Below are 24,991 nucleotides of genomic sequence, written 5' to 3' on the forward strand. Positions count from 1 at the left end.
TCTGGGGTGGGCACCAGCTGGGCCATCGGAGGAGGAGGAGCCGCCCCCTGCTGTCGCAGTCGGCCAGGGCCCGGCAGCTGCGCCGACCCCAGCTCAGGCCTGCCGGCAGCCGAGGACTCCCACTGTGGGGGAGCAAGCATCTTCCCAGCCCTTCTGTCCCCCCGCTGGGCGCAGTGAGGGAGCCGTGGGGACCATCGCCAGGTGGCCCAGTGGCATCTACCCGTCACTCCTACTCCCAGCTGCACCCACAGTAGGAGGAAACAGGCACTCAGATTCCCCTCTTCCCCTGTGGGGTGCTGTCGTGGATACTGACGGGTGGAGGCGTGCAAATGCAAGTATTGGGCCCCAGGCGTTGGAGACCCACAGTACGCCACTGCACAGTTAGCATTTGTCTTAGGGAACCTTTCTAACCCCTTCCCTTGCATTACTCTATTTCTTGATCCTCCATGACAGAGCCCTGGTCCGAGCCTAGCAGAGTTTCATTTTGTTTTGTCCTAAGACTATATTAATGTTACAATGAAAATGGAAAATGAAAAGCAAGTTTGTGCAGTTAATCAGTTTACCAACTCAAATAGCTACTAAACAGACTGACAAAAGCTGCCACCCATATCCCAACCGCATGGGCTCCCAAAGCCTAACTACAACAGAACCACAATGGTTTGGCTGTCAGGGTGGAATAGTGGTAGGTAATATCCTGCACACTGCAGAGTGGCTTTCTCCCTGGATCCACAGAGGGGAGCTGGGAGCAGAGTAGGATCATGACACAGTGAATGCATGGGCTGTGTGTATCCACCAAACTAAAGCCCACACAGAATGTACCTAGAAGCTGAGGCACTACTACAGCTCATAGACACCAGTAAGTGGCTACTCAACAGAGGCAAAGCTGTTCTCAGACCTGCCACCGGGTTGGCGGAAAGGAGTCCAGTCCCACCAGGGCTTACATAGGTCTCCTCTGCAAAGCTCTTTACTCATGCTTGAGGGGTTGGAGGTAGGGGAGTGGCCAGCATATGTTCCACTGTATGGGGAAAGAACCATAATTGAGCAGTAGTGAGGTGCTGCTGGTGCCTCTTTGCACTACAGCATTCCCAGTAGCGGAAAGGGATCCCAGTTTAGACCAGTCCAGGAAAGAAAAGTGACAGGGGCACATATGGTTCCCTTGTGTGAAAAAAGTGTACAAGGGATTTACTGATGTAGAAACACTTTTAGAGATAAAGGCCACTGAAGTAATTAGAATAACACCAGTTTATGCCAGTTGGGGATCTGGCCCCTGGAGCGCAGATTAGGTATACCACCATTAGCATGTCAGAAGGAGCAAGGAATGCAGCCAGAAACATGGTAACAAAACATTGAGATATGGCCTCTGATGTCATAAAATGTATTGCAATGTGATCTGAACTACCATGGCCATTGCTTTGGCCAGTCCCACAACCCACCTTATTCTTGCTTGATTCCAGGATGGGAAGTCCTAATAGCATGTCTGGCAAGAAGCAAATGTTCTCTGCTCACAACTTACCTTTCTACACAAGCTGGTTTTCATGTTAACTAGGCCATTAGCAACCTGTAGTTGCTACAAATTGCAAGTAAATCCTGCCTCAGGAAGCATTAATTTACGCTGACTTTTTAATGTAACATCCACAGGGCTGGAGAAGGATTATGTGGTGTGAATATTTTTCCACATGACTCCACCTACTTCCCCACTAACCACACCCCTAAGTCTCTCTGCCACAGAAATCTGGGAGAACAGATATGCTTCTGCCTTCATGGGGCTGAAATTGTTACAAAAGCCTCCCATATGTGTATTTTTTAGCCTGTTTTTGTGGTATCTTGACCAACACTCCCTCACTCCGCAATGCATGAGACAAAAGATTATGTGGCGTACAGCTAAGAATAGCACTGACCAATTAGCAACAGTGCATTTTCATGCCTAAAAGCATTCAATTCAATTTGCTATTAATTGCAGCGTCATTTTTTTGGTACATCTCCATGGGGATAAAAGCAGTTCGGTCAGCTGACTTGGGCTTGCAGGGTTCAGACTACAGGGCTAAAAAAAATCACTGTGTAGACGTTCAGGCTCGGGCTGGAGCCTGAGGTCTGGGACCCTTCACCATCAGGCCCGGAACCTGAGCCCTGCAAGCCCAAGTCAGCTGACCAAGGCCAGCCATGGGTTTTTTTATCTCTGTGTAGACATACCCATTGTTCCATATTCATGAATACTTGTACAGGTGCTAAGTATTTATGAAGACATTCAGAAATCCTGAAAGCTTCATGAATTTTAGCACATATGATAAGTTAAAAAATTTATACCAGATGCTTATTATTTAAATTATTTAGAAATATTTCAGTCATCCAATCAGGGAGCAGAAGTAATACCTTGTGACATAGGGATCATCCATACAATGTGAATTGCACATAGCAAATAGTTAGAAATGAACATTTCACAAATAACCTGGATGTGGGACAGATTTTTAGCTGGTGTAAATCAGTATAGCACCAGTAGACCTGGCCTTACATGTCCAAACTACTCTGCACATGCTACCAATAATGGCTGATCTGAGGGTAATCAGGATCAGATCACATTTGACCAGCTATCTCTAAAAACAGACTACATTCTCAGAGAATATTAAACTATTAGTTCAATCCAACACAAACTGAGAGCAACAACCTTTTCATCTGTTCAATTGTCCATTGTGGAGAACACTTATAAAAGAGGCATTTATAGAAATTAATGTGAGATAGTCACAAAGAACAAAAAAGCCAAAATTGTTGTAAAAAGGCATGTGGAAACATTTCACAGGAAAGTCTCCAATGAAATCCTTGGACAGCCTGGGTAATCTTTAGTTCAACATTCAACTTTCGGTTCTTTTTACTCTTTTTCTTTTTTCTCCCTTTTTCAGATGTTCCCCAAGGTGTCTGTGCTAGGAAATATTTTTATGACTAGACAAGTTCAAATACAACTTAAAGAAAATGTGTTTTATGTCATTTTTACAAGCTGAGGTCGGTACCTTACTATTCAGTGAAATCCCCAGCAGATAAAGCACAGGAGAAAGGCACAGACAAAGCAAAACAAAGGAAGAGAGTTAAGTTAAATTATTAGCAAACCCTATTCTAGTTTAAATTGTGTTTTTGTTATTTGAAAATGTTTCCTGACACCCCCCTCTACTCCTTGTCAACTTCTTGTACAATTGCCTCTGGCACACATCCCCACTGTGTGTGGTACAACCCTCCTGAACTCATCTCCACGCCCCTATCTTACCCATATTTACTTGAAGACCTACTTTTATCTTTGGTGTTTGTCCACTGATCACTTCTTGTGCTGCTGCTCCTATTATTTCTAAGCAATAGAATTGTAGCTACTAGAATCGGATATGACCTATTAGATCATCTAATTCAGTTCCATGCAGAATTGTTCCCTATATTATGTTTTCAGTTGCTATGGCCAATTACCATACTGATGGAGCTTCCACCACTTCCTTTGGGAGATTATTTCTCACTCTGATTAAACTATGTATACAATTTTCTCCCAAATAAGTATTTTCCCATAGAGTAATGCCCTATGTGTTTGGTGCCTTTGAATGTGATGGGGTTTCCATTCATTAAGAGCAATAAAAGAACCACTTCTAATTCATAAAATTATAGTAAGTGACAGAAATACCCACTTTTCTAATCCAAGCATCTGCACAGCTGAATTTTTTCCCTGTGCAGTTGAGATTACCCATCACAGTACATTAATATTGTATTAGAGGATGTAGATCACTTTTTTGTTCTTAATTGGTACTTAAAAAATTTCCTCTAGTGGAAATACTGATTGATCTGATGTTTAAATGAACTTGTTCATTGCAACTGCAAATATCCTGAATGCAAAGTACTTTAAAATAACTAATGTCATGATAAAAGATTGATAGACCTTACCTGGGGGAAAAATGCTATTAAAAATTAGCTTTATGCCAATTTCACATCTGCATTCAGAGATGCTACAAAATAATTATAGGACATATGTTGACATAATTAAGAAACCTTGAAATAAGTCTGCCACAACAGTGCTGCATTTTTCAGTGTTCTATCCCAAAAGTTTGAAAATCATGACTCAGAACCCAAAAAACATGCAATTATTATGAATAACAAATGGTGTGTTCATAGAATCATGCAGAACTGGACTGGACATTGAGAGGTCATCTAGTCCATCCCCTTGTGCTGAGGCAGAACCAAGTATATGCAGACCATCCCTGACAGGTCTTTGTCTACCCTACTTTTAAATAACCCCAATAATTGGGATTACAAAACCTCCCTATAACCTATTCCAGAAATTAAATACCCTTATAGTTAGAACGTTTTTCCTAGTATCAAACCTAAATCTCCCTTGCCACAAATTAAGCCTATTACTTCTTGTCCTATCTTCAGTGGACATGGAGAACAATTGATCACCTCCTCTTTATAACAGACCTGAATACATTTGTAGACCATTAACAGGTCCCCCTCAGTCTTCTTTTCTCAAGACTAAATGCCCAGTTTTTTTAATCTTTCCTCATAGGTCAGGTTTTCTAAACCTTTTATCACTTTTTGCTCCTCTCCTCTGGACTCTCTCCAATTTGTGTTCTTTTTATTTGCCTTCTGGTTTCTAAATCTTTTTAGTTTTTATGTTTTCAGGCTTTTGTCTGCAACCATGATAGCTACAAACGATTAAAAAAAAAAAGTTTTGGAGATTCTTAAGTAATCACATGATTCCAGCAGCTGGGGCTTTAAGAAAAACATATAAAAATCACAAGGATCGTGATAAAATCACAAGAGTTGGCAATACTGATTTCTAATCTATGCGTGTTGGTTTACTGATATTTGCCCACCACTTTCAGAAAAAATATTTAAAAATGTGACACTGGAGTATTATTTTCCCCAGTAATCTTTTTCAACATTTAGGCTACAGTGTGCTCTTTTTCTTGTGTTATTACCCCTCAGGGTAGTATAATGAGTGCAAAAGGAAAAAAAAGATGAGGTTTCAAGAGGAACAGGTGTTGGTGTGGGACTAGAGATTCAGAAATGCAAACCTGGGGTTTGCTCCAAGAAGCAGGCTGGAGACAAACAGCAGAGTCTCAGCATATAACTCTGGTTTCTCACCACTTTCATAGATTTATAGATATGAAGTTCAGAAGAGACATTATGATCAACCTCTTACATAACTCAGGCCATAGAACATCACCCAGTAATTTTTGCATTAAGCCCATAGCTTAATGTTATCATGACTTAAGCCTGATAAAGCCGTTTCTCACAAATTTGCCTGCTTGCTGCATCACTTATTGCTAATGAAACACGGAGCCCATAGACTCATTGGAGTCTGTACTGGTGAAGGAATTAATGCTTGATTTTTGGTCTTTGGGTCTTTTATTCTCCTTCCAAGTTTTCCCTTTCCTACACTTCCCAGTTTGGCTGTGAGCAGTTGCAAGATGCAACCAAATGAGTGGTAAGTAACCAACAAAAAAGCATAAGTAGCAGAGAAAAAACACCTGAGATTGGTTTTGCCTTACAAACATAGCTATTAAGACCTTGAACACGTGAAGAAAGCGAAATTGTTAGGTTTTCAGGATTAAAAAATGAGGGGCCTATAAGGAGGTGGCAAGAAACCTGGACCTGGCCGTCATATCGAAAGGAAGTTAAAAGGGTGCTTTTGTCCTGCAACCCAGTAGCCTCTATCTCAGGGTTACCATTTCAGAACTGTCAGCCTCTTGCACCAAAACAACAGCAGAACTACCATTTACATGAATGCACATAACAAGATATTAATTTGGATACCTGCTTCCACTGAGATGGACTTCAAATATCTGCAGATAATAGACACATTTACATCCATTGCTAGCTGGTGGCGTGTTGGGATAGCATAGGGAGCCAAATCCAAAAACATCAGTTCATGCCAATACGTCCCTCCCCAGAACATACATACATAAGCAAAATCCCATTAGATACATGACTCTGGCCCCACCCCTTCAGCAAATCAATACATAAGGAAATAACTTCCTGCTCTGTCAATAGACACATGAAGAATGTGTTTCATGTGGACAGATGGATATTCCCAACAGACCTGTAGCAGGATCGGAAAACAGTCTTTAGAAAACCCTTAGAATTGGCCGGGCTGCCATAACAAAGCACTGGGAAGCTTTGCTGTATGAGTTCAAAGATGAACTCATTTTTTTGAAAGGACTACTGGTAACAAGGTAACATCATGAACACATTTCCACACCTAAAACCCACAGTGGAAATGCTATGTTTCTATGTCAACATGGGGAGGAAGTGGGTGTGTTTGAGGCATTTCCAGTGGATCAGCCCAAGACAAATTCCACATTGGACAGGAGTAGAGAGCAGCACCAGTCCATACACTGGATGTTGCAGGAGAGTAAAGAGTTAAAAGCTGGATAAGTAGTCAGGCCTAAGCTACAGGGAACGGGGTCAAGGCAAGGGGCAAACCTTGTTTCTGTTAATTGGTGTGAAGTTTAGTTAGAGTCAGTTATCTTTTTCTTCTTTTCCTCCCTTCCTGGCCATCTGTGCTGGGAATGAGGCTAATAAAATCACTATCACCACTCCTGAGTAAAACCTTGGTGGGAAGAAAGTATTATCTTCCTTCTTCCCCTGGCATACCTTTACTTCAAAGAATGTTAGTGTAAAATGTATAAGTTTTAAGGTGATGTGCCTGATCTCTGTGTGGTAGTCCTGTAAACAACAAACAGGGGCAGGTATAATTATATTCATTATGTAGTTGTTGATATTCATTTTATAGGTGTCAATGTAATCAAATAAGGATTTATGGGGAGCTGTTGGAAATGTATACATTTATATACTGTTATGGATAAAAGAATTGTAAAGTAACCCCCTCGTTGCTCACTCACGGCATCGAGGTGGAACGAGCAGGCAATACAGGGTTCCATCTCCCCAATCCACCCCTGGGACAACCTGTTTGGTTATTTCTAACAGATATGTGGAATAGTAGGCCCTGACACCTGTGTTGATTAAGGCAAGGAATTCTCAGCTCCCTAATGTACCTCAGTGCTGTTTCCCCAGTGCAAAGCTACTGTACTTCTTGTCTTTGCCTTTTGTCTTTTTCAGGACTTGGCCCCTGAAATTTATCTGCAGATATTTGCAATCCATGCTAGTGGAAGCAGGTACCCAAATCCTGGCCCGATACCAATGTAGGGCTATATTTGAGGTGTTCTTGCTGAAGACCATGAAGTCAGTGCACCTCTAGTATTCTATTGTCTAAAGAGGCCAGGAACAGTAGGGGAGAGGAAGAGGCTGGAAAGGACAAAGGCAGGAAGGTCTAAAACCTTTACAGAACACTCCCCTACTCACTCTGGAACTGAACCCATTATTCCTGGGGCAGGAAACATCAGGATGGTCTCATGGGTAAGGCAGTTGGAATGCTGAGCTGGAGAAGTGGATTCTATCCCTGTCTCTGGCAGAGTTCCTATATGATGCTAGTCAAGTCACTTAAACTATACTTTCTATAGGTGGCCAAACTGTGTCTCTTACTTGAGACACCTGGGATCTGATCTATGGAAGTGCTGAGCACTCGCAGCTGCAGCTGAGGTCAATGGGAGCTTTGTTCTGAACATATGAAGTACTATAAAATACTAAGTATTCTGAAAAAACAGGCCCTCAACTCCATTGAAAAGCAGGTGAGAAAATGAATAATTCTGTATTCAGTGCAGGGCAGGGATGATGTGTAATAAAATTGGCATGAGAGCACACATTGGATGATGAAAAAATATACATTGACTAACTCTCAACCAATTTAGTAAGCACCATCCATTCTGCGCACTGAATGAGGCGGGGTCCTGTGGAAAAAATAGTACATGATTGTGTAATTAAAGTCTGTATCATAATGCATATGCATAAGAGGGGACAAATTAAGATTGCACAGGCAATCATAATTCAGGCATTTCCTAAATTTTGAGCGCTTGACTTTGCAACCCTAACATTATTGTAATGTTTTTTCTTTGGATGTAACATTAGAGAAGACAAAGTCAATGTGTGTCTTGCACTTGGGAATGGTGGGTGTTGAGGGTTGTGAAGATTTAATGTAGTAATTTTGTAGTTACTGTAATTTTCTTTGAGGACCACAGGACACATAAGTATACAAATCGAAGGTCAAAAACTAAGATCATTAATCTACTGTTAACCTATTAACTTTGTTATACATTAACTAGGAACTAAACCAGTACAATTATAACATGGAATTTTACTAAATGAATAACTTGCACAATAAAATTAATAAATGGTCTTTCTCAACAGCTTCCAGCTCTATTTCCCAACTTTGTGTATCCTAGTCCATGTCTGGTTAAGAAGAGTCAAACATATATAAATACAATGGTCTACATTTTCTAAAGTGACTACCAATTTTGGGTGCCCAATTTGAGACACCTTAAAAGGCCCTGATTTTGAGAAAATGATGAGCAAACTCCCTCTGAAAAATCAGGACTCCTTAATACATCTTGGGTTGGGCACTTGAGATATCCAAAATGGCTAGTCACCTTTGAAAATTTAAGTTGTTTCATTTATGTATGTTTGACTTCTTAATTGAATTAAAATGAAATGTCCTTACCTACTGCTTTTTTTTCCATTTCCCAAATATTGATTTTGTTTTTAAATGGAGCTGAAATTAACATGGCTCTTTGTTTTTTATACTTGTTTGCTCATCAGCATTGTTGATTATTTCACACAGCCACAACTCTGGAGAGGAGGTTTGTGCGAGTCAATTAACACTGCTGTAGAGCACAGCCCAGGGGAGAAGCTCACATATGGCAAGATGTGATGTGCAATTTGCTATTTTTTAATTTCTCAGTCAGAGAATGCTGGGCTGTTTAATATTTAGAAGCCAGAGGACATTCCTGGTCACATTAGGATGTTTTTAAGGTAGGTCAAATTTGGAACTTCAGTAATTTGATATTATTTCAAATTTACAGATGCCTTATGTGCCAAATATCTTAACTTCTTGAACATATACAGCAGCAGGATTTAAAAATCAAGACCTTTTTGCTATATAAAAAATTTGCTTTCACTGTGCATTTGCTTAACCTGAAATGTTACAGCAGAAAAATAAGTAACTCTAAAATATAGTAAATTCAATGCTTGCCGACCTTAGGTCCAAATTTTGCCCACAGTAGCATTTTTGGAACCCAACTGCTGAAAGCAGAGGAGGGCAGAATTTAGACCAAAGTATTTAATATTTATTATAAACATCTCATTATAACCTATGTTAAACATGAAAAAGTCCTGTTAGTACCATCATGTTCAGTTCTTTTCTTCTGTTCAACTATGACTTGACCCATGTTTAATTTTCAATACGGAAAATCCCACACAGCCCCAATCAATTTTTATAGCTAATATGTATCAGTCAATTGATAGCAATATGCCCCATCAACCTCCAAAGTAAGGGAGTGGATATATCAGTAATGTTTCCTTCCTGAGTTTTTTCACTGCCATCATTTCAGAGGGGAGTGGCAGGACACAAACAAGAACAGACCACAATCCCAGCATGGAGTTTAAGGGCCAGTTGGAGGCTCAGGTCATCTATGTGGAGGCCATGCATCTCTACACTTGTTCTGTGTCCCTAGTTTCTTTCCCTCCCTGCCTCCAACACTCTGCAAACTCATCTGCAATAGAGCCAGTAACAGGGAGATGCTGACTGATTCCTGATGGCTCTTTGAAAGGGAAGCGAGAGTTTCTTTGAGCTGATGGCCAAGTTTAGACTAAATACAGATGTGCAGCTTCTTTGCAGAGCAGAGGGGGATACTTCACCCTCCTCCTGTAACACAAAGCTGTTGTTAGAATGGTATATTTCTTTTTCATTGTTCTGTGTCTAATCCCATTAATGTATTGCATTATCTTTCTGTGCAGTAGCTTATTTTGTCACTGAACTTCTCTACACCAACAATCTTTCCAATCAATCATTCTTTTTCATCATCCAATTGTGCATTCTTTCTCCCAGGTCACTAAGAAGAGAAGAATTCCAACCTTGGCTCTTATGGCACCTCGGAATCTTTCTTCTGATGATCAAAGAGTTTCCAGTCACTAGTTGCCATGTGTCAGGACAAAGCCAACCACTGATAAATTAGGTCATTGTGACTCATTAACCACAATAAGATGAGGAGCAATGGCTCCAGGAACTAGGAATACAAAATGGATTCACTCATCTTTACATAACAGATTCAAATCTATATTGGTAGTGACTGAAACTCATCACCATCTAATGTCTTTGTGAAATGAGCTTGGTCTTTCAGTCTAACAACTGCAGCGCAGTTTGCTGGCAATCTCAGCAGAGAGATGAACAATTGACTAGGACATGGAGATTGAAGTACCACATTACTGCCAGAGGTGGTCCCTATAGGTCAGTTTAGCAGAACAGTATCAATAAATAGCAGAACAGATAGGGAAGCCTGGACTATAGCTGCAAATGCTGTCTCCTGTTGTAAAAAAACCAAGGATATCAGGGTTCAGTGCTGTCAATCAGGCACCTTTTTTGAGCACTAAAAGTAAACAGGGAAAGAGCGACTGATTGTCCTTTGTCTCTGACAAGTGCTTTAACTTCTCTTTATTATTAATTATATGGAGTCTTTTTTCCTCAGCAGTCATTTCCAACAGCTAGAATCTTGGTGCTGCTGGGTTTTTTTCCTCCATCTCTCATTTACACAATCTCTCCTGTTCTTTGATTAAACACAACGATGCATAATCTGTTTCAAAACATATCCTAGTTTTAATGCTGAGAACCCTGCAAAAACTCCCTAGTGCATTCTCTGGCAGATAGTACTACAATTTAGACTATCTAGTTCTATGGACTACCCTGTCCATATATCTTTTTGGATAATTAGCAAAGCAGATACTTAAGGAAAAGGAGTAATTTTTATTGCAATCTTTTATTTTATTAACAGACTCTAAAAGTGGATACAGTGATGCATGCAGTGTTTTTCCTGCTTTTCATGCAGATGATAAACATCTGCATGATAAGCTATGCTATACTGTTATATTACATAGCATTAACACAAAAGATAAATTCACTTCTAGCATACTTTTTAATTAAACTTGACTGCTATTATTAAATTCAAATTATTCCAGTCTAGAATATAGGTTCAAAGTAATTTTGCATCATGCATGGGGCTTCCTAATAGATATTTGTTTTGAGTGGGGTAGAAAGGCAAATTAATTCCATTGTTCTGGTTAAGAAATCATACTTGATGTAGATACGTGAACAATGATGAAAGATGTGAAGTAACCAGATCTGAGCATTCAAGCACTTACGAAAACTGTAATTTTCCAGCTTCCTACTACATATGTTGAAGGGGAAACAGGCTAGACATTTAAGGTATATTACCACTGCACACTCTCTTCAGCAAAGTGTAGAGTACATACACTACATGTTCTCCTAGCACAGGTATAAATAGCAGTGTAGACAGTGAGGCACTGTGTAGGTGAGTAAAGTCACACCTGAACCCTGTTGGTATGTACCCTACATGGCTCTCTACTCATCCAAGCACTGCCTCCCCCATCTACACTACTATTTTTACGTTTAACTCCCATCCTGTTCCTTAATAGGGATAACAAAATGCTAAAGGCAGATTATCCCAGGAGATGTGCATGTGCCTCTCCTATCCAAATTAATAGATGTATGCTATTCTCCTGGCATGATCAGATTTCTGACATCTAGATTACAGAATCATCCTGCCTGGCATCTTTTGGTCAATTAATGGCATACTACTACACGAGTGGATTAAGGCTAACCCAGTGTCTGTAGTCATCAGCATTTTCTTCCTTCTAGTTCCCACTCTCCTCCCCAGGTCATTTTGGTTTCCATCTCAGTCCTACTTTCTAAATAGTCTTACTTTCCTTCCAGCCATCCTTAGGTACCTGAACTTCCTCTTAAGCAAGGCAGATCAGTGTCCCCTAAACAAGCAGCTGACCAGCAGCAGTCAGATTCACATTCAATCTCAACCTACAACTCGGCCCTAGACTTATTGCTTTGTCCAAGGCATCTCTGACCAGGGTGTTCAGAATCCAAGGATCCCACTTTAATCTACCACTGGTACTCCATCAAACTGGCTGAAAGTGATCATTTTTGCATTTAACCTTCAGAGAGACAGAGATAGTAGACCATTTTATAGTCTAAAAACTGTTTAATGCAGATAGATGAGAAAGACAGGAAACAGATGAATCCTTGAACCTGTTCTGGCTGATATTTTTCATTCACTGGACATGAAGCAAGTGGGCAAAAATAATCAGCCACTCGTGAAATATAGAATGCCAGTGTAGGCAAGTGCATGTAGGTGCAAATTATGCCTAACACCTATGATTCTCTTTTAAACTAAACCTGAACATTATCCTGGAATTACAGTTGGGGTTAGGCTTAAGTATGGACCAAATTTAAAATCTAGGCAAATGTAGAATAATTAACTGATCTTTGCTAAACCATCTGTATGTGATGAGTTAGAATATACCATTTAGTAACCAGGGTTACTAAACAGCAAATGTTAAATACACACACAAACCCTGAGGCATAAAGTAAAATAGGGAAAGAGAACAAAAAAGTCCCACAAAAGGTGTCACTGGAGAAAATGGCATTGTTTGTATTACAAAGGAGAGGAAACAATCTTGTACTTTTAATCTCCCCCAAAGCCAATTAGGAAATGCTTCTCTCTCACTTAAATGAAGGGTAGTCCATTATTTTTTTGTTAAGGTCCAAATTTCTTGGTCAAGGTATAGTCAAGGTGTGGACTCCAGAGAAAAATAATTTAAAAATAACAATGATAATAAGTAAATAAAAAGGTTTTGAGCTCTGTTTAAAACCATCTGGCAGTCCACATTGGCCTGCGGTCTTGCCTATTGACTACCCCTGCCTGAAATACTTACATACAACATACTCTCCACGCAATCAGGAAAAAAAAGTTATTTAACCTTGTTCTTGGGCTGTTTAAAAGGTTATTCAGTGAAAAGGGCTACAGTTAGAAAGTGAAGAATAAGGGACTATAGTAGAAAAGGAAAAGATTCCTGTCTACTCTCCTCTGGATTACATATTCACCATCACAGCACGTGCTAACATTCTGATGGAAATAAATGAAAATAAAACATTATAGTGATTCTTAAATCCTATCTGATTTGAAATGGAAATTATGACTTTTCTTATGAAACATCAGATACTCTACTGGTGCATGCTGCTGTATCAATAGTGTACGCACCCACTGGCAGTTCAAATCTGAAAAGGCAGATACTTTTTGTCTTGTTATTCATGAGTTGTGAAATCCATCATTTACTGTATGAGACTTCCAATGTCACTCCTCTCTCTCAGGTGAACCTTGTGGAGTAAAGAACAATATTAAATGTTTTCACATTTTTTTTGCTGCTTAGACAAAAAGTGTACTATTCCTGAAAACAAGTATAGAATTTAAAAACATAGCTTTTTTAGAGGGGCAGCTCTTCCAAGCACTCAGGTGTCACAACATTAAAAAATAGTAAATTCTTGCTGTTAAGGCAATGGGGCAAAATAGGCTAAGTACAATAATGCAAATATTCTGTAAGGAAAATTCTTCTCTTGGGTGTCCTGAAATCAATGGGTCATCGCTTTTGGCCCCATCACATGCCTCACTTATTTTTAAACATTTTACATGCAAACTTTAAACACTTGAAGGGGGTGGCAAAAATACATCAGTCAGTCTCTTCTGAGAAAAATAGGACCAAAAAGCCTGACACTGCTCTGCACTTAATTAGGTCTAACACAGCTATGAATAAGTTTGATTTATAGTAAACTTGATGTCCGTGCAGCAAATTACATGCTTAGTTCAAAGACGCTGATCATTTCATACAGAAAAAGGATTCTGTTTTGTAACTGTACATAATATTAATATTTGAAACATTCTTAAGGGAGATTGTACCTATTAAAATTCTATGTGTGGAATGAGAAATAAATGAACTGGTGTTGCATTTTTAAAGGATCAGATTATTGTTGATTAAAGTCTTGTCTACATTAGTATTTCAAATTTCCCACTGGTGCAGTTCCATTGGTGGTAGAAACAATGGGAATGCTAGTGTAGACAGGCCGCCAGCAGCCACCAACATTTAAACTACTATGTCATTTAGACCTGCTCTGCATAGGGTTAGACAAGACTGTGGTTAAAATGCTGACAGACAGCTTTCATTAACCACCCCAGCTTCGCTACCATTAGCAGCAAATTGGAAAGAAAATGTCAACGCAGACGCAGCGCAAGAGTTAGCAGTTGCAGGAAAGGCTGAGGTGTAGATCTGAGACAACATATAAAACGTTGATCTGAATATCACCAGACATCTTTAAAATCTTAATGACACGGTGACAGGCAAGTGGTGATGAAGGGGAAAGAATAAAAAAGCATTAGGAAAGGGGGTGGAAGGGAGAGAGACACACACGAGGACAGGGAAGCCGAGGAAGAGAGCACAGTACCGGACGGTGGTTAAGTGGCTACTAGTAGGATGGAATGGGGAGCAACAGAGCAGGAAGAGCAAGGAAAAATAGGCGCAGCGAGGAAAGAAGGAAACAGAGGGAAAAAGGGAAACATCCCTCGCAAGCTATTGTGCTCAGTCTAGCGGGTAAGCAGTGATGCAAAAAGAGGTGGGGAGAGGAAGCCAGCAACCACTCAGACAGAAAGAGGGGAAAAGGAGGAAAGACCACATCAAAGGAGGAATAGACAGGAGGTGTGAGAAAGAATAATAAATCTTTTAAAGAAGGAAAAATTAGATGGAGGGAAAACGTAGACACTGAAAATGAGTGAAGAAAAGACCCAGAAGCAAGAAACAAGGTAAAAGAATGCATGGAGCTATAATAGGGGATATTTTTAGTTTAAGAATAGGCTTGTTTTACCAATCTCTGGGAATTACTGATGTAATGGGGGCTTCTCCAGCCTTTGGGAAGGACAGAACCCATGCCTTTGGGATCCTAACAAGGGATAGAGTCACAAGCCCTTTCCAATCTCTTCACACCTCATTGGATGCTATACTTCGCCCTTACTTTCTTTCAGAAAAATCTGACAGGTAAATTTGGTAACTTTATTAAGTGTGTCAAGGAGGGAGGGGCTGTTCTCATCTCTCAGCAATGAGCATGTAAGAGTGCCAGGGAGAAAGGGGAGGCCAAAAATCACAACAATCTTTCCAAGCCCCAGAGAAGATCCCTCCCCAAAGCCAGACTGCAAACTTGATCATTTGTTCACGTGTATGTGAGAAGTGTCACTCAGGGAGCTGCAGCAGCACTCCCAAGCCTGTAGGGCAGTGTTTCTCAATTAAATTTGGCCGCGGAACCCTTTTTAACTTCTGCGGGGCCACGCGATACCCTCCGCTGAAAAATCCAGGACATCTTCCCCTTTTCAGTGGCGCTGTCAGCTGTTTTCAGCGGCGCGATTTCAGCTGCTTTCGGTGGCGCGGTTTCAATTTTTCGCGGAACCCTTAAATTCATCTCGCGGAACCCCAATTGAGAAACGCTGCTGTAGGGTGTAGTGGAATGGGGAACAGGTGCATCCCTGCAGCAAGTGCCACTGCCTATGTGCATGAAGGTAACAGTGACCTCCTCCAGTTGTAGCACTACTGCCCATGTGCCTGCTTCCCCACTGTGCAATAAGGAGGGATGCTGAAACGGGCAGCAATAATGCAGCTTTTAAGCCCTGCCCCACCCAACCTGCTCTGCAACTAGGGGGAACAATACCATTCTGTCTCTTCCGCCACTGCTAAGGAAGGCAAATACTACCTCCCACCTAAGGGAACACTGGAGGACAGAGAAAGCAATAACAATTTAAAACAAACCCAGAACTCTATATACAGGAGGGAAAGAGAGAGACCACTAGGAAAAAGATAGAGAATGGATTATGAATAAATGAGATGTGGCAACTGCAACAAAGCACAGCATGCCAGCACAAGGAGAGGTTGTGTGGAGGGGGCCCAGGCACCGATCGGACAAACAGGAGTGTTCAAATCAAAAAGGTTGGAAATCACTGAGCTCCACAGAACTGGGTGCTTATGTGATTTCTCAGGAGAGTAGGAAGCAAATAATTCTCCTTACTCTAAAGGTAAATGTTACTTATTGTACAGTGCCATCACTGTAAAAATGATATTTTCCTTTGATGTAGGGCAGTAAATTTTCAGGTTCCCATGGTTCAAAAGAGCAGTGGTAGCAGATTGTCAGCATGTCTGCTGGGCTTCTAAAAATTCTATATACGTTATAAAAGAGCTTATTTGAACACAGAATGGAGGCACCCTCGACACTGTATCAAGTCATTGAAAGAACTTCATTTTGCAGCTATGCAACTGTGATCAGGTAGGACTGACCTGAGGTTGGCTAATGATGCAGTCACAGCTCTAACAGAGTGAGTTCTGACATGCCCTTCAAGTGACTGTCTCACTAAAGGAAAAGAATGAGCAATGTGAGTTAATAGCCAACAAGAGATCGTACTTTAGGCCACAGTCTAACCTAACACATTGGTGTCATGAGACTTAGAAAGCTGGATGGACTTTGTAAGAGGCTTTGACCGCTTCAAATAAAACCAGAGAGACTGTTAAACTCAGTATGTGGAACAGGGGTTTGCTGAGACAAGCGAGAGTGTACAGGAAAAATATTGGAAGAACTGCCTGGTTAAGGTGATATTCTGACAGAAGTAAAATCAGATGAATATAGAAATCTATACTCATAAAATTTAGTATTATCTGTAGTATTTACATCCTTGAACTCATTCTATGTCCCAAGGTAAAAACAACAACCAGAAGATTAACAGTCCATATAAGGTACTTAACAATGCATGGATCTATCTATAGGCTTCAAAGAGATTTTGAGTAGTTTTTCACTGTGTTAATATTGCATGATGCAATAGAGATTTTAACTCATTTATCATAAATGTGATTTTCTTAAAATGTCCAGGTTCTTGCACAATGTGTTTGAAATGTATAGGATTATTTATGACCCAAACTGAAGCAGGTGAAAATGTGTGAAATCTAGATTCTGACAAGCACAAAAGAAATTCAAGAGTTTTTGTGGGGAACAAGAGAAAAGATCTATGTATTTGGTCCCCCAATATACTGTGAATGTCCTCAGCATAAGTGATTGAATAACTTGTAATATAAAGTTTTAACTAAGAATTTGTATAGTTTGTCCCCCCAATGGAACAATGTAAAGGTCCATAGGTCAGACTTACCTTCAGAGAAAGGGGCATTGAGTTTTGAACAGTAGAATACATTCTCATTTTCCACAAAAGCACAACAAACCTTAGCTTAACAGCACAGTTCCTTGTCCTTTCGAACATGAAGATAAATGAACATGTAAAGGCCATTATTCTAACATCTGCTTTTATTTAAGAATTTCATCAACACATCAGAAGTTTATCAGCAAGAACAACAGCCATTTCATCATACTTCAAAAATACATCTCCCATTTGTCAAGTTTAAAATAAGTTTTGTAAGCAATCCACAGTGACCTAAAATAGCAGTAGCAAATTCCATTGACCAAGTACTTGTGCTATAAGTGTCTAGACAAGTTTATGAACAATTACCTAGAAAATTCTTATTGTGCAAAGGGCACACTGTTATTAGAAACCCCCATTACAAATTCTGGCCTCTCATTTTTCCCCCATCTTTGTGACAAAACTAATAAATCTAAGTAAAATATAGCAAGTGGATTCATATTAGTGAGCTACTCACACACACAGTGCCTGCTAGTGTAGAAAAATAAGTTACATACATATTTAGACAATTTGATAATCTGCACTCTGACAACAATACTATCAGTGGATGTCCTCTTACAGGTTAGGAGTTCACACTGCTTTAGAATCTTCTCCAGTGTTGAAGGAAAGTCAGAGCTCTCTGCTGATTATAGGGTGCAGGAGAGCAAAAAGGTTAACAGTTCAGGATCTACTTATCCATTTTTATGCAGTCTCCTCATTTTGGCACAAGTAACAGTTGCCCCATTTATATGTTGTTCAAAGTTGATGGCAACACCCTATGATTTCTTTTTGGTTCTGAGTGTGGTGGTAGGTTTTTGCATGCTTTTATTTCCCAATCCCTGGCTTGAAGACCCAGGGGACTTTTCTGTCTCCCCCTTCTTCTCTTGACTGTCCTGATTTCGCCTTGAATTTGACACTGGAGATACTGACCTACCTGCAGGGGACTATAGTTAAAAAAGAAGTTTATACACACACCCCACACATTTTAAATATGAGGGATCAAAATAATGTTAAACACAATAATGCAAAAAGCAGATGAGTTAATGTGATACCATACCGGTAATATTCTACAGCAATATAAGTTATAAAAACTGGTTAAAGACAGTAAAGGACAAAGTGCAAGAGAAGCAGCTTTATAAAAAGTCAAATTATTAACTTCTTCCATGGTACACTTACATAGCTTTCTTTGCTTTTATTCCATTAATCTAAAATCCCATGCTTTGTGGGCAATACTGCATTCTTAATACCTGTTTAGGACTACTTACATACAACTGTAATTACCTGATACTAGTATGCACTAGCTAGGCTTCTGTACCAAGAGTTATAATTTTAAGGAACAAATATAATCATCACCATTATTGTTATTCAATTATTATAATAATTCAAATACATTTTAAAGCTCTTATCTTTATCCTTTATAAATGTATAATTAGGACTATTTTTTCTGTTCTTCTTCATGATTAAAACTTGACCAATACACGAGAACCAATATTCTTTATTTCACTAAGTCTTATTCTCTAGTTTTCAGGTTTCTTATCTTATACTAGGATTGATTTTTTTTATTTTTTTTTAAAACTGCATTAAGTAAAGGCAAAACAGAGAAAACAGTCAACAGCCATCCCATAAATAAATCTCAATCATTTCATTTTTTTACCTACTGACAAAGTGCATTTAACTATTGTAAGAGCATTCCTTGGGCCCGAGCCTTAGTTGGCATGAATCAGCTGAGGACTTCAGTGGAATGATGCCAGTTTGCACCAGCTGAGGAGCTACTCTTTAATGCTTACCTTACCTTCACTCATTTGTGCTGTAGCCTTTTAAGTCAAACAAACTTTAACATAGGTAACAGTTTATTCCAAAATTTCAAAAACTGGATGCTTAAAGTTAGGCTTCTAAATCTATATTTAGAAATCTACAAGTGGCCTGATTTTCCAAGATGCTAAACACACAAACTCCCACTGACTTCAATGGGAGATGGTGGGTCTTCAGCATTTTATTTCATAACAGAAATCAACTGTAAATCTTAATGCAAAAAGGTGAATAAGAACTCACCTGTCTCTAGTTAATCACTATTCTTTTCTCTTACTCTAAAAGTGTTTTAAAATAAAATGTTAACGAAGAAAACATAAAACAAAGTAAAACTGAAGATAATTGGAAGAGTGTTTATTTCTGAGATAATACTTACAGCACTGGATGGCTTGGGGGTTGTATTCTTCTTTTTAAGTGTCCCATTTGGTAAAGCAGTTGTGTTATTTTTTTTCTTGTTGACCTGTGAAAGAATCAAGTAGCTGGAGTAATAAGCCAAGTATACTTAGGAGGCTAGAAAAGTGCCTACATTACACATAGCTACACTGAGATAAAAGATCCACGGCATAGCCACAGCTGGCTGAGTTAGCTGACTCGGGTTCATAGGCTTCAGGCTGCGGAGCTAGAAAATTGCAGTGTAGACATTTGTGCCTGGGCTGGAGCCTGGGCTCTGAGACTTGGTGCCACACATTTTTAATTGCAGTGTAGACATAAAGGCTACCACCAGCAGAGCTCTTCTGAGAGGCAGATGGATAGATTAAATATTTAACTCACACGTCAGATCCATTTGTGAGGATTTTTATATAAATTTTTTACTTGCAAGTCTACCATCAGTAAACTTAGTGCTCAGCTCTTCCATGTATGTTAAGCACACCTTTCCCTTATGGCAAAATCCAGCTCCTTCCTCCATTGAGGACCCAAGATGAAATAGTTCCACTGTATGGACAAGAGAAGGGTTAGCATTCAGGGAGCCCAGCTCTGCATAGCTTGTATGAGAGTCTCTAGGCAGTTGGTTTGGAGAGACATGGTGATCTTGTGTGTACTCCTCAAATCCATAAGGCATTACCACCACCCCTCTTCTTCCACTGCAGCGGGGCAAAGTAGCAGCAGGAACTACCACACATCAGGGCTACGTTTGCAACTGAGGAGCAGCTCTGCAGTTTGAGTGAGGAAAGAATTTCTTCCCCATACTCCTATGGAACTACCTATGCCAAGTCCAGTTATTCGGGGGGTGGAGGAGCTTCTAATTCAACCAAGAATATTCTGCTATGATATATTCACAGTATTGCAGCTCCATAGCTAAGGCTGATCAGACACCATACTGGATAATAGTGAAGACTTCAGCTTGTTGCACAGGAACAGTCTGCAGTTTGATCAATAAACCTAAGAGACAGGTCATAACTAGTGCAGAACACCCAGCATTTGCATTATGGCTTTCTGTCTCTTCAGGCCAGGGATTCAGCTGCTTACTATGAAAATTCAATATCTTGAGCAACAAGTCATCTGAGAAATCAAAGCAATGCCTATTATAAGCATTATACCTTGGGCTTTAATATGTCACTAGTAATTTTATACATTTCTTGCTTGTGAACCATTGTTTACCTTTTCCTTCACTTCCCCAAGAATGGCTTCTCATGACTCCTACTTACAGAATGCAGAGGGAATTTGGAAGGAAAGAATGGAGTGTCTTTCAGAGATTCCGCCTCATCTGCCCTACATATCAGTTTCTTAATATCCTATTCCTTTTCTGTTAAGTTTCTGCACACACGCCAGCTTAACGGAATGAACAGGAGACATAGCTTAAGGAATTGGTACTCCAAGTCAGTCTGGTTTTGTCATAGTGCATGGTCCCTTCCTCTTCAGCTTCACAGTTCAGTACAGTACACACCTCATTCTGTGTCCTTGTATTTATTAAGATTCTATATTCAATGTATAAATCTCTCACTAGGTTCCAGCAATCTTCTGTGGCACTGGGTCGTATTCACTATTCCCTACTTTGCCAATATATTGCCCCCTAATAATACTTAACACTTATATAGTGTTTTATTTCTTCAGAGTACTGCACACATACCTGTTTTGCTGGTGTACAGGGTTTGCTGCTCCCACTCTCTGTTTCAATTTCTGCACCAAGATCTGAGGTACCATTGCTGCTCACAGGACTTTCCTGCTCTTCACTCATTTCACCCAGATTCAATGCAGTAGATGGACTATTCAGTTCTTCTTCCACACTGCAAACTTCACCAATGTCCAGGTTGTTATTCCATTCCTTCATCAGCTCCAGTACATTAAATGGCCTCTGGACAATACGTGTTTCACCCTACATGGTAACAATTGGTTTTATTATTTTTTTTCACTTATTGACTCTGCAACACATAATATTAGAAAATTTAAAACCAAAGGAATTTGCCTATTTGTTGTAAACTCTATATCTGAAAGCACGTGCATTTTTGTATAGCTTTCTACTGACCGGGGACCCCAAATACAGTAAATAAATGCCAGAAAATCTCCGATTTAAACACTACTATGGCATCTTTCTCAGGAGAGGGGCATGCCGACTGCATGCCCCTCCCACTGCAAGCAGAATATTTGGACCACAAACAAACAGTAGATGTTCAAAGGCCTTGGGGCTCCATAATGCCTCCAAGACTTCCTACAAAACACCCACAGCATTACTCCTACAGGAATTCCATTGTCAGAGACTACTCTTATCCTTCAGTATTACTTTATGTCTGTGGGAGATATGGACAGTGTCTCTGAGAATGCACCCATTCTTCCTATCCTGAACCCAATGGAACCTCAATAAAGGGTGGTGGGACTTCTAGGGGATCAGAGGAAACAATGCTGTGGAGGCAGTTCTGCCCTTTGCTTAATCCATCAGGCTTTTGTCCCCTCTGCTCTGCGAGGCAGAGGAGACTATAAGAACCTAAATAATTATTCTATTTGCCTTTGTTCCATCTTGCTTGTGCAATTTTGTAAAGTCTATACCATTCACTCATACATACCCTCTCTAATATGTTATGATTCTGAAAGTTCTGAAAGTGGAGAGAGGTTCAAATGTGCAAGGTGGGTTTGCTTTGAAGAGTAAAATTGGTCTGTCTGTTGAGTTTCTGAAAGGAGATCTAATAATAAATATTACTCTGCACATATACCACCTGTAAACTGAAGATCTCAAAGAGTTTTACCAACATTAATTAGAAACATTTTACTAGCATTCATTGGAAATACAAAGTTGTAATGTAATTATATCCTCTGCACAGATAGGTAAACTGAGGCACAGAGCACGTGATTTGTCCAAGGTCATATAGTGAATCGATGGTAGAGTAAGAAGTAGAATACATGAATCCTTACTCCAAGTCCTTGATCTAATTGTTAGACACAATATGTCAATAAAGAGTTCTGGCTCAGACTCTTTTTATGCTTGTGCATTAGTGCCTGGAATGAATTTCTTTTATGTGAAATAGGACATATGTTCTGAGTGAACCAGGAATGGATTCATTTACTTACATCTGCAATTAAATGTGGGCAAAACTGATGGCACAGACACTAAACTACCTACCTAATTTTCAGGCACAATCGGGCAGTTAAATATGTAAGTGCCTTGAATTGTACCCACAAAATCAGAGGCTGAGTTTAAGCCTTTTAAAAAAAATCTAGGCCTTAAATAGCTCTAGATAATTATATAGCACATAAAGAGAAGCAGGCGTTTGTATTCTGACAATTTTTAAGAAAGTGGAATCATTTAAGTTAATTGTCTGTGTTGGCTCATTTGAACACCTGTTGAGTTTAATGGGCTAGCATCTGGTGCTAATTGTGGGTAAAGAGAGTGGTGGTTTACTAATTGGCTGTCTTTATATTGTTTCATTTTCTTTTGTCTTCCTTTTCAGCTTTTTCAGTTTGGGTTTTAAGCATGTGTGTTTCAGTAAGATTCAAGACACCAAATGAAGAGACGTCCAGTTATTTGTGAATAATGTAAGATGCAGTATTTCCTCCATAAAGACACCAAGCACATATCTAGAAAGACACACAGTTCCAGCTTAGTGAGCATCACTAGACTGCTGATATTGAGAGCCAACTTGCAACACTACAGAAAACTCAAGTAAAAATCTCAGTTCTGGAAAAATGCAAAGGAGCTGTGTGACAGGGTAAAACATCCAGGAAAGAGATACGGGCCTTTTTCCAGAACTAATAATGTCATTATCATTATTCCTGATAGAGACATATCAAGTCTAGTCATAAGTATCACTAATAATGGCAATTCCACCAACTCCCTTGGCAATTTGTCGCATTAGTTAAACTGTTTTTATACTTAAATTTTCCCTAGTATTTGACATTCACTTTTTGTGATGTACTCCTTGAGTATTATGTAATTCATTATTGGTCTCTGTCCATCTGTCTAGCATCTATTTCATATGCATAGAGAGGCTTTTTTTTTTAAACCCTCCATTTTGTTACCTCCTCCTGAACTGCCATTAATTTGGTTTGGTTGTCTGTTTTCATCATCTTAAACTCTGTTAGGAGTTTAATATCTGCGTTAGTTGCAGACATTGTTCTTTCTTTCTTGGCTATGGAGGCCTTTGTGCCTTTTTATCTATGTCTTCAGAAGGGGCCTTTCCTCTGGGGTTTTAAATTCTCCATTTTTCCAACCTCAGTTATTTATCATCCCCATCCCACTGGGAATTTTTCGTGGCTTTATGTAGTCTTTCCATTATTTCCAAATTTAATTTCCATGTTTTCTCTACCACTCCCATGCATCAGAACAAAGTCCATGGAGAATTGTACTTTGGGTGGATCTGTTGTGGTGCCCTCACATGCTATCTCCTTATGCAACAGAACCACACAAGTTCCAAATGTGTTCTGGACTGTCTGTAGCTGTGACATGTTGGGAGGAAGACAGGATTAAGGACAATAAAACACTAATGTTTTTCCTTTGGTTATTTAATGAAGAGAGTGACTTCTCTGTCGGGTCCTGATTCAGCAGTCCTTTGCTATTTAGCAAAGCACTTAGCCTAGATTTTTAAAGGTATATATTCATACATTCCAAGGCCAGAAGGGTCCACTGTGATACTCCACTATGACCTCCTGTATAACAAAGGCCATAAAACAGCCCCAAAACAATTGCTAGAGAAAAACATTCTTTTAGAAAAACATTCAATCTTGATTTAAAAATTGCCAGTGATGGAGAATCCCCCATGACCCCTTGGAAAACTGTTCCAGTGGTTAATTAGTCTCACTGTTAAAAGTGTATGCCTTACTTCCAATCTGAATTTGTCTAGTTTCAACCATCAGGCATTGGCTCATGTTATGCCTTTCTCTGCTAGATTGAAGAGCCCATTTTTACATATTGGTTCCCCATGTAGATGCTTATAGACTGTACTCAGGTGACCCCTTAACCTTCTAAGCGAAACAGATTGAGCTCTTTGAGTCTATCACTGTAAAGCACGTTTTCTAATCCTTTCATCGTTCTCGTGGCTCTTCTCTGAACCATCTCCAATTTATCATCATCATCCTTGAATTGTGGGCACCAGAACTGGACACAGTATTCCAGCAGCGATTGCACCAGTGTCGAATACTGAGGTAAAATAACCTCTCTACTCTTACTCAAGATTCCCCTCTTTTTGCATCCCAGGATAGCAAACATTCTTTTGGTCATAGTTTGGGAACTCATGTTCAGCTGATTATCCATCACGATCATCAAATCTTTTTCAGATTCACTGTTTCCCAGGATAGAGTCCCTCATCCTGGAAGCTTGGCCTACAATCTTTGTTTCTAAATGTATATGTTTGCATTTAGCTGTATTAAAACATATTGTTTGCTTGTACCCAGTTTACCAAGTGACCCAGATGGCTCTGAATCAATGACCTGTCATCTTTATTATTTACCACTCCCCCACTTTTTCAGTCATCTGCATACTTTATCAGTAATGATTTTATGTTAAGGGTAGGGCGAAGAACCGATCCCTGCAGGAAAAACACCTGCTTGATGATGATTTA

The 24,991-nt window shown here is 39.7% G+C and overlaps 1 protein-coding gene across 6 annotated transcripts in view; it reads right to left on the minus strand.

The window, feature by feature from the left end:
* Positions 1-17,314: 17,314 nt before the first annotated feature.
* Positions 17,315-24,991, minus strand: part of STK33 (serine/threonine kinase 33) — an 89,086-nt gene continuing 81,409 nt past the window's right edge. For all 6 annotated transcript variants that reach the window (XM_067540748.1, XM_067540743.1, XM_067540744.1 and 3 more), the window contains exons 12-14: positions 21,073-21,318; positions 19,381-19,464; positions 17,315-18,139 (exon numbers count right to left, since the gene is read on the minus strand). In XM_067540748.1, coding sequence (XP_067396849.1) covers positions 17,972-18,139; positions 19,381-19,464; positions 21,073-21,318 — 498 coding nt within the window. In that variant the 3' untranslated portion in view covers positions 17,315-17,971. The remainder of the gene's footprint in view (positions 18,140-19,380; positions 19,465-21,072; positions 21,319-24,991) is intronic.

The sequence above is a fragment of the Emydura macquarii genome, unplaced genomic scaffold (assembly GCF_026122565.2).
Source record: "Emydura macquarii macquarii isolate MOO-44397 ecotype Brisbane River unplaced genomic scaffold, CSIRO-AGI_Emac_v2 contig_587, whole genome shotgun sequence".
In the NCBI taxonomy this organism is placed as follows: domain Eukaryota; kingdom Metazoa; phylum Chordata; order Testudines; family Chelidae; genus Emydura; species Emydura macquarii.